At 41.4% G+C, this 10,975-nt stretch overlaps 2 protein-coding genes across 2 annotated transcripts in view; one reads left to right on the top strand and one right to left on the bottom strand.

Annotated features, from left to right (window-relative positions):
- The window catches only part of LOC111665169 (sodium/hydrogen exchanger 9-like), a 57,505-nt gene extending 53,516 nt beyond the window's left edge, over positions 1–3,989 (top strand). The window contains exons 15-16 of the mRNA XM_087177632.1: positions 89–194; positions 985–3,989. Of these exons, the coding sequence (XP_087033758.1) occupies positions 89–194; positions 985–1,149 (271 nt within the window). The 3' untranslated portion in view covers positions 1,150–3,989. The remainder of the gene's footprint in view (positions 1–88; positions 195–984) is intronic.
- A 2,235-nt stretch (positions 3,990–6,224) lies between these two features.
- Positions 6,225–9,021, bottom strand: chst2b (carbohydrate (N-acetylglucosamine-6-O) sulfotransferase 2b). Its single transcript, XM_023420089.1, has one exon. The coding sequence runs from the start codon at positions 8,428–8,430 to the stop codon at positions 7,033–7,035; it is 1,398 nt and encodes a 465-aa protein (XP_023275857.1). The 5' UTR covers positions 8,431–9,021; the 3' UTR covers positions 6,225–7,032.
- Between the last annotated feature and the right edge of the window lie 1,954 nt (positions 9,022–10,975).

Raw genomic sequence — 10,975 nt, 5'->3', positions numbered from 1 at the left:
CGAAAAACAAGCCATTTTTCTCCCTGCAGTTTGTCATTGACACTTGATACTTGCACACCTTTGCCACCATGCCTTAGCGAGGTCAAAGATATCTAAAACCGCTGCTAACACATTGTGGCCCTCCACTGACCGACTCGCTGCCACAGTGGTGTGGAGCATTAGCCAGACTCTTCGGCAGTCCACGTGTCCAAGAGGTAAGACTTCTCTTGTGTTACTACATACTGTAAATATATAGAGGATAGCAGTGGCGGCTGCTGGTCTTATAATGAGGGGAAGCTCATTTTCGGCCAACATCATAAAATGTGTCCATTTATTTATATGTAAATTCGCAGAGTGACAGAATAGAGTCACCAAACACAACGCTTGTCGTTTTTAACAAAGACAAAGTAGCTGAGGATCAGTAACGTCTCCAGATCAACTCCGAACAACGGAATGAAAAACTTGAAAACTGCTCCGGTGGATGCTTATACTTCAAGATCGCTGATTCGCTCATTTCGCTGTCAATCAAAAAGGGACTCAGCCTCAGACAGATCATCCAATCATCATGCAGAAGCTGAGCGTCCGGGCCAGCCCACTGTCCCATAGACCCCCAGAGACGCTGAGCGTCCGATGGGCGGGACAAAGCCCAGCATTTATCCAATGACCGTCTAGTTTCGCTGCAGTGTAACAACCCACTCTATGCTTCCCCATTGAAGTCAGTAGACGCTCGGCCTCTACACCGTGTAAAGCTCTGTGGCGCTGCAGGGATGAATGAGAAGAAGTCGTGTCGGTTACCTGTGATAAGTAGCTGATTCTGAACAAAAGAAGAACGTGTTCTAGAGCATATTTAGTCAATGAAATGTACACACAACACTACATATTTGACCACTTATTTTGTTGACATTTTAGGGGAAGCTGAGCTTCCCTTGCAGTCTTAGAGCAATCGCCACTGGAGGATAGAAAGAAATTATAGTTGTCAATCATGATTTGCCACTTGCTTTTAAGGATGAGGAGCAGCTCTGTGAGACTGATCCAGATGACTCCATCTTCCATTTGGAGAAAACAGAGAAAGAGCTTGTAGGAAGGGATTCTGGATCTGAACACCAGGAAGACCTAGTTGAGGGAGACCTGGGCCTTGGCACTGCTCCAGCTCTCACCAGTGAGGCCTGAGGCTCCAGGAGTTACCTCTAACCCCAGCTTATCAGCCCCTGCTGCCCTGAGGCGAAGGCCTTGCTTCCCACAGTGAATGGGGTCACTGGGCAGGGCATCTGAGAGGAGCCAACTGGGAATCCGAGTTACAGTGGCTCCCAAAAGGTCATGCACCCCCACCCCCCACTCCCTTGTGCTGACATGCATGCAAACGCCCACACACAGGGAGTTAAAACAATTACAAGAGCCATTGCTTTTCCTATAGCAAATCTCAGCTCAGATATTTGTGTCGGGTCTAATCCCCACTGTAGTGAGGGAAATTGAACGTTTTAGCCACTTGCTAGCATTAAATACATGGCTTTGCTCAGCATGCACTGCTCAAATACGGAGCTCCAATGACTATTTCTACCTGTTCTGGGAGCAACAAATTCATCAGAGAATGGATGGGGTTCATTTGAAAAGAGTCTGGGTCCGTACACTTACTGCCAGCTTAACCTATGGCCTTCAGTACCCCACTGCTGGTATTTGGAAAAGTTCAGCAAAATCTGGCTAAAGAAGATCCTTCTCTTCTGCCCAGCACAACAAGCATAACGCTGTGGATCATTCCCAGAACCACCCTCCCCGCTCACCTCTCTGAGACATCTCACACAAGCTAAGGATGCAGATAAAAGGGATTTATAAGATGTTGCAATGTGGCACCAAAAGCTCCCACTTATCCAAACAAAGTAAGGACATTCTCCCTGCAGTCAGCCCTGTAATGCTGACTGCAGGGAGACTGTCGGTCGTAGATATGACCGACTGGGTCCTTAACCCACGACCCCCTTTTTAGCTTATGTGTCCCTCTGCATACTGGGTAGTGATCCACTGCTGTTCATATAGCTGACCCCAGACAGCGAGGAGCAGCTCTTATCTCCTATATATATCTGCCATTCAAGAGAGTTCAGACAGGCAAAGTGCAGGTAGCAAAACTCCAGGTTCATTATGAGATCTATAAAGAGAGACTTGGCTTCTTTAAGGTGGAACTAAAAAGGGCAAGGTGATCCTTTTTCTTTGAGATTGTTAACAAAAATAACAGATAAAATTCTAAGGATAAGTCAAACAGTTTGTAACTCCATCTTGGGCAAAATGACATCTGTGCCTCTGCATTAGACTACTCCAGTTACTTTGGCACATTTTCACCCTCTAGATTATGCAGCCTTGACAGAAATTGTTCAACAGCTTAGGTCTGGTACCTGCTGCCTTGACACTCTAGCTTTTTTAAAATATGTTTTTAACTGCATAGCCTCAATTGTACTACAGATAGTCAATAGTTCTCTCTAAGGCCTTTTTTCAAGGTCCCTGAAGACCACAGTTATTTAACATCTTTTATAAAAATCCAATCTGGATGCCTTAGTAATAAATAACTATAGGCCCATACCAAATGTGCCATAGTAAAGATTATTGAAAGGCTGGTCTTTAGAAACTAAAGCTTTCCCTGGTGCAAAAGAATTTCTTTAGTGCTTTTCAGTCATGATACTCACATTACAGCACAGAGACTGCATTTGTTCAAGTTCTAAATGCCATTCATCTGAGGGTGTCAAAAGTTGAGTTTTGGAAAAGTGGTTGGGACTTTCTGGCACTGTGTTAAATTGGTTCATATCATATTTACAAGATAGGGCCTACTTTGGGTCAATTGGTAATTATGAATCGGAGCTAACAAAAATCATGTGGAGTTCCTCAAGGGTCCATTCTCGGGCCTCTTCTATTCAACATTTACAAGCTCCCCCTTGCTGAGATTATGGAAACATCTCTTACCATGATTATGCAGATGATAATTCTACATAACAGTGTCACCAGGTGACTACGGTCCCTCACATTTAAGTGCATTGAACAAACCAGTAAGTGGATGTTCCAGAATGTTGTACAACTAAAAAAAACTGAAATAATTGTTTTTGGCCCCAGAGAACAAAGAAAGTCAGTGCTCACCTTGAATCCATGAAACTAAAATCTACAAATCAGCCAAAAATTTTGTAGTTATGGACTTGTACCTAAATTTCAACAGCTACATAAAAACAATTACAAAACCAGCCTACTCCCACCTGAAAAACATAGCAAGAATTAAAGGATCTGTCTAAACAAGATACAGGAAAAGGTGTTCATGCGTTTATTTTCAGCAGACTACACTATTGTAATTGTGTCTTCACAAGTCTTAGTAAAAAACCAACCAGACAGCTGCAGCTCAACTAGAGTGCTGCTGCCAGAGTCCTCATTAACACCAAGAAAGTGGAGAACATCACACCTGTCCTTAAATCACTGCACTGGCTTCCTGTGTATCAAAGGATAGATTTTAAAATCCTACCACTTGTCTGTAAAGCAGTCAGTAGTCTCAGGCTTTAATACATCTCTGATTTACTAGTACGCAATGAAGCACCCAAACCCCTCAGGTCATCTGGAACAGGTTTACTCAGTGTTCTCAGAATCCAAACCAAGTAAGGTGAAGCAACTTTTACTGTCTATGCTCTCCACTTGTGGATCAGGCTTCCTCAATACCCGAGGTCTGCTCAAACTTGTCAGCTCATTTAAATCAGAGCATAAAACATTATTGTTTGCTGTGGCTTATCAATAAATTACATTCATAACCCCTTTTTAATCTTTTAAATTTATTTTCTTGTTTTTGCTTGTTCTTATTTTAATTTTTCGTTTTTAATTCAGTTTTAATGTTTGTTAATGACTTGTTTTGAATTGCCCTGCTTTGATTGTCTTTTAAATGCAATTTTAATGTCTTATTTTCAATGCATTCCATATGCATCTCTAAAGAACCTTGAATTGCCTTGTGTCTGAATGGTACTTTATGAATAAACGTGCCTTCCCTTGATAGTCTACTAATGATTTTCTTTGCTTGTTTGCTCCAGTTTTAAGGAATTTAACAGCTAAAATAGAAATGTTAAACCTGTATAATTTAAGAGCCTCGTGTTGAAACACAACCAACAGGAAGCTGAATTTGACCTATGTGTACACAGTGTACATTTCACACAGCATGCAAAATTATAATGCAATAGTTCCAGTGAAAATGCAACATGATAAGTCGCACATTAATTAGGAGCAGAGCAGCTTCACACTACTTGGTTACATAACATCTTGGTTTAAAGCTTCAGGGAAAATTGCTCATGAACATCCACTACCATTGAATGCAACTATATTTCCCTTAATCAGCTGAAATTGTATTTCTGTGCCAGCTTTGTTTTGTTCTTCCCCAACTCCTTATTAAACTTTTATTGCACTGTTTTCTGCTACAATCCTTTTAACTGATTCAAATGTATTCCACTGAATTTATTACCACCTCATCTCCCTCCATGTCTTGCTTATCATTCTGCGCCGCACCAGAATACTTCCATATGCTTAAATATATTAACAGCAGTTGGGAAAGATGATTAGCATGTGAGGTTTCCTCTGACTTCTTTAATTATAGATTGCACTTTGGTGCTCTCTCAGTGCATCATTATAAATCTCATGGCCCCTTTCCCCTTGAGTGAAGCGGGGTGTTGTGTACTTCAGTAATCCAATTGGTGAAGGTTAGGCTTTGTGAATATGCCGACTGTTTCCCTCATGTTAATAAGGCCATTGTCCTTGAATTGAGGGCTTTCCATTTTATATTGTGAATGCATGGGTGCATCTATGGAATAATTCTCTGCTTAAACTCTTATATATACACAATGTATTTTCCTTTGCTTGTGCCGATGTTTGAATACAGTTTTGTTCTGAGCAAAAGAGAGTGAATGATCGCAACAGCCTTTCATCATGAGGCCTCAAATAGAGATGATCAGCCTTCAACCCTATGCTTAAAGGGACAGTTTTTCCAAAAATGTATTTGTAAATCTAGCTTTGATGTGATTTGCAGAAATTTCGTGCTGTAAAACGGATCATCTCAACACACTGTAACACCCTGTAATGCATTTGTCTGTGATGCTCAACATTTGAATTTGACATTTAAAAACTAAACTCCATTGTCTCTTTTCACATAAGACGGTTACCTCTGATAAACCGCAACCCTTATTTTCAGTTCCTCCTTTGAGAACTACTCACTTATGTATGCCCACCAGCTACAGCATCTATCTCCATTCAGGAGGGAGAAACTACTCATGAGATTTTACAACTAGTCTGAGTAACCTAGTTGAGGAAATTCTTACTGTCTGATCAGCTTTTCAGGTGTACTTTTTTGGCTACTTTGAGCATCACAAACTAAATGTTCTTAGCCTCTATTTTTCTGAGGGGGGATAAAATGTACAAAACTCAATAAATTACAGCAAACCTGAATTGATATGATGGTTTTCATAAAAAATTCCTTTAACTTTTAGACATTTAACCATGTATTTCCCTTTTTGAGCCATTTCTCCAAAAGTTCTCAATAATTACTTCTACCAACTTAGGAAGACAGTATATCAGATCATTACGAATATTTTTACGACATGTACTTAAAGGAATTCTTCTGAGTTTTGACCACTAACCATATTTCTTCTCATGCATGAGGATGCAAGTGCACACGCATGCACATTTTTACCAATGTTTTCACAGTATTCTACAGGTTGTGATGAAGGCCCAGGAAACGTATCGATGCGCCAACAGAGGCAGGGAAGAAGAAGTATGCCAGGAAGTAATCATTGATGTGCCTTTGCAGTTGTTTGACCTCAAGGGTACACACAGTGCTTTTTGGTGAGTAACGCTGAATGTAAACATAAACTCCACAGGGCACCTTTAAGTTGTATTGCAAATAGCAAATTTATGAGATAATTCCAGCACGATGGTTCTCAAATGGTGAGGGTGGCACAGTGGTGCATAGTGCGCTGGCTGAACTAAGCTTTGAAATATCTCTTAAATATAAAGAACAAAACTATTATGAAGACTGTGTAATTAAAATAGATATTAGTAGCATAAAGCTCTGTTATTGCAATATTGATTAAATCCAGTGACTCATCGTGTTGGATTTTATTATAATTTCATTTTTAAGGAGACGTTGCCTCATGCACCAAGCTTTGAGAACCACTGATCTTGCTATTATGTTTTTGTTCATGATTCTAAAATGTATAGCAGTGCAGGTTGTTCAACACAGATGCATCAACTGTCTTAACTGTGAACTTTACTCAATGCAATATTCCCAGATCATGTGTTTTTATAAGAGCAAGCAATTGTAAACATTTGAAATGGTAGAACAGACTGCTTACACTGACACTGAGAGAGACAGCTCCCGAGCCATACCACTATCCACAGTGCATGATAGTATCCTACAAGGTTTTGGTGACAAAAATCAAAACATACCTTTTTTTCTTTTTTTTTTAAATCTAGAAATGGCACTAATGCTGTTCTGATGTAGCCTATTCATCACACCTCTACCTATGGCATGGCAACAAACCAATTTATTGATTGTCTCTGACTTCAACCAGATCTTACAAATAAACATTAGCAATGACTTTTTTTTTTTTTTATCAGTTCTTTGTTTTCTTGTTTTTCTTTCATCCACTATTTTCACTTTTACAGACAGTATGGAGACTGGAAAAACATATTGTTTGTAAGATTTTGAACATTCAAAAATAACCCCAAAACATCCACTTTGAAGTGTCATCATAACAAGATACATGAATTATACAGTTGTTTGTCTTTTTTTTTTTTTTTTTTTCATAGTTGCAGCTTCACTATTCATTGTTTGTAGGCCTTGCATTGTCAAACACACCCAGTATTCCAGTATAAAAGAAGTGGTCCCTTCAAATACCACTGTAATTCAACTGAGAGAAACATGATACATTCCAAATGTGGCCAGTGGAGCTCCTCGGACACTGATTCAAAGTAAAGCTTTAATTCCACAACAAGAGGAAACGGCACTCGATGCAAAATGAACATTAAATTAGAAGGTCTTTGGTGGTGCGGACGTTTTCACAGTTTGGAGTGTGTCAGTAGTGATTTGCTCAAGTCCTTAGCCTCCCCGGCTGTTCTGACTCTTTCATAACCTAGAACAGACATGGCATGGTGACAGTAGTCCTCCACTTGTTTGATCTGTTGAATGCTCAGAACTGTTCTCCATGCACTAGCAGCTTGTGTGGCATTCCTGGATGAGACTATGAATGGCTTAGAAGAGGAGCTCGAGCCACTGGTCATGTTCAGCGCAAACGACTCAATGTCGTGGTTGGTGGTCAGGTTGGCAAAGCGGTAGATGTTCCGCAAGGTCTTCACTGGGTTCTCGACCAGGTCCTCGTACCGCACAGCCATGTACTTCCCCTTCAGCCAGCTGGGTGGGTTTAAGGCAGTCCTCAAAGTCCTGGAGGTCCGGTCACAGATCACCTCCATGGCTCCTATGGAGTGGTAGTCTGAGCCATCCTTCTTGTTTGCCTTGTGACCAGGATCCACAAAAGGTATCCGGCGAAGTTTAGGGTCCCTGCTGCGTACCACCTGTAAATTCTCCCTTATCAGGCCGTGTCTGGATTTGATCCTGGAGTTTGCCACTGCCCGTGGGTCTCTTACTAGGTGTATCACCTTCAAATCCAAGGATGGATCCTCCATGAGTGGGGCCAACACATTAACATCCAATATGCGTACCCCTTTAATGACTATGGTGCTATATTTGAGGCACTCCTCCTCCAACAGTCTAAGGCTTTGAGGGGGACACTTTTTACACACCTTGTCATCTACCATCCCCACCACCTCCTTCCTGTAGGCTGAGCAGAGGGGATAGGAGCACACCACTTTATTGAGGGTGGCCCCAAATAGTCCGAGGGAGGTAAAATTCTTGCCCCCAGGGCTGTTGTAAAGTTGGAAAACAGACAGATCACAGCGGTATAAGGAGCTAAGCATGTCCCTGGCTGCCCCTTGTAAAGACACTGCATCACCTGGGTACAGTTTCTGCCAGATGTGCCACATTGGCTCATACAAGAAGAACACTTCAGGATTTTGGTTAAAAAGCTCCCCAAAGAAGGATGAGCCTGACCTCCATGTGGTCAGAACATAGATAAGCTGTCTCTTTTTAGCCAGAGAGGGCCTGTATAGGAAGCGAATATCAGATCTGCTCTGGTAAGTGGTGCTCCTCATCTGATGATTACACTGCTGTGGCTCTTTAGTCCATTTATAATTAGCCAAGTTAAGCATAGTGAGGACCAGCAGTAAGAAATAGGCCATAAATAAGACAATCCTCTTCCTGCGGAGGACTTTCATCACGATCCCAGGCTGTGCTATTATCTTGGTATGATTCCTGTAGGTTTTAAGCTTTCTCCCAAAGCCAGCATCCTTCTCCCAAGGCGCTGTCAACTTCAGTGGTTGATGATATTGTTTGCCTCTCATCTGTACCCTCGGAGAGTGGCTCTCACCACAGCACAAAGTTCTTTACATTGACAGTATACCAACACACTCTGTAGGATGTATATATCATATACTGGGGGGTTTGATAGCGATTTGAGTGCCAGCTGATTAGGTAATATATTCACCACCAATTCGAAATCCACAACACGATATCCCGTTTTCACTGCACTGCGCAGTGCTCTTCATAGGAACGACGGGTGAGAGGAGCGTCTAAGTTGTCCACAGCGTTGCAGTGATTCTGTGGGTGGCCCGTGTTCAAAACAAAAACGAAGAAGCTTTCATCGTTGTAACAGACGCCCTGTTTGCCCATGCTCAGCGGAGGCATCCCTGCGCAGTTATCATCTGATGCATCCTTGAAAATGCAGCCTGGTGAGATTCAGGCTTCGCAGACAATGAAACCGTCAGGCTGTGGCGCGGCACGGCGCGGCGGGGCAGGAGCTCAGATCATTCCGCGTCTGCCATAACGGAGAAGTGAACGGCACAGCTACACCGTTTGGTTATAAGATTTCGCCCCCCTCGTTCTTCCTGCTCCTCTGCTCTCCCAAGTAATACAAACTGGACCGATTCAATCAGAATAGAGAGAAAGACCCGCCCACTGAGGGGCTCCATTGGACCGCGTGGTGGCGCCGTACGTCAGCGACCCGCGCCATTGGACCTGCTGCCCGTCTGTCTCGTTGCAGCCTCGATTCTGGCTCCCACAGATCGCAGCAATGGTAGACTATGGGAAATGATGCTGTTGTTATGTTTCAGAGAGGTCTACCTCACTATCTGCAGCCTTATAACCACGATCCACCCTTATGTTTAGACACAGCTACACATTATACCAGGTGTTACATTACAACAGGATCTTGATTGTTCTCTCTTGAAAGACACAATCTCTCCCATCCCCATTGTCTTCAACGTTGCTCTTTGTTTAAAATCAGCTGTTTTCAAGTTGTTATTCCATTAAGAGTCCTGTCTTTACTTCCCTATAATATATGTTCTCTTCATAGTGCATGACTGCAGCAGAGAATCAATATTTCAAATTAAAAGTATTTGTTTTTTCCCACTACCGCCTCAAGAGGGTAGCCCAGATCTATAAGAAGAAACAGCTCCCTAGCCTAAAGGAAAATCCTATTATTAATTAAATGTGTACCATACATACGTTGCAGCAAAAAAAAAAAGAATACTCCTGTTCGATACCACAGGGATATTTATTGTGATAAAGGATAAAAATAAATCATTGAAAGTAAAATTTTCTTTATATCTGTAGGAAAAGGCCTAGTGCAGTGTTTTTTTTTATTTATTTTATTGGATGTGTTGGAAACAGTCAGCAACAATGACTGGCACTCCTCTCAAGTGGAATCAGCTGAAACCTGACGTTTGACAGCTGTTCCCCAGGAACTGACAAGTCATAGGAGGCTGTAAGGCCATGTGTTTGAACAGAGGAAACCACATGCTCTGCAGATTGAAAATCATCTTTCCTAAGAGGCTTGCCAGTTTGGGATTACAGCTCCACACAACTGAACCGCACAAAAGATGGAGTGAAAAGGGGCTCGGCCCTTTGACCCCCGATCAGAAATCTCCTAGGTCTGCTATATTCAGATTCGGATTTAGTGATTTTATGCTGATTTTATTGTCGCTTTATTGTACTTTATTCTGTATATCTTGCACCATCAGAATCTTCCTTTAATATTGAGAAGGCTGTTTATATGTTGTCCTCATTCAAGCCAGTAAAGCTGTGTTGTTTTTTCTAAGAAGACATCTGCTACAGATCAAGCAAAGCTGTGTGTGTGTGTAAGTGCTTCTGAAGAGAGCTCACATTATATATGTTGGATTATTGGACTGTACAGTGAATAATTAGTCTTCACGCTCTGTAAACTGTGTTGTGGTTGCTGATCTTTCTATCCCATAGATGCCCATTTTGTAGTACTCATCCAATGTGGATGTTTATAGTACAAAACCTTTGTGCATACTGCCCTCTGCTGGAGGCAGTGTTTCCATTAGGACAAAAAAAAATACTTTTCTCTCTCTCCTTTTACCCATTAAATTCTTTATGTAACACATTTACTAATATTAGCAAAGAATTTATGTATAGTATATGTAAGTTATCTATTTATGGTCATGGATGTAATAAAAATAAAGCATTAATATTTAATAGGAACTTCTGTTGTTGTCTTTTCCCAAGTTTATGGAAATTACTGGCATGTTGGTCATGTTAACAGACCTATTTCAATCCTCCCATAAATTCAGTGCTGATGAGCCAGATTTTCTATAATGAGTGTCACCTTTTTAGAAAGACCTGTCATAGGATTGTTTACATCTTCCATTCGTAAACTGTTTTCCTCAGTTTGGGATCATTTACTGAAAATCTGACAACCTGCAACCGTGTCATTTCTGTGTCGAGCACCAAAAAAAGCAGCCTGTATATACAACACCTACTCCGTACATAGTGTTCTTTTACTTTCCTTATAATCTGTTTCATTAACTGAGGGCCGTTTTGGGACGCTGTATTATTGGATCATAAAGTTCAGCTACAGGACCTTTT

The sequence above is a fragment of the Seriola lalandi genome, unplaced genomic scaffold (genome assembly GCF_002814215.2).
Source record: "Seriola lalandi dorsalis isolate HSWRI2012SDOR001 ecotype SW California unplaced genomic scaffold, Sedor1 jcf7180002054616, whole genome shotgun sequence".
Lineage (NCBI taxonomy): Eukaryota > Metazoa > Chordata > Actinopteri > Carangiformes > Carangidae > Seriola > Seriola lalandi.
Note: the sequence above shows the minus strand (reverse complement) of the source record. Positions and strands in the feature narration are given on the sequence as shown.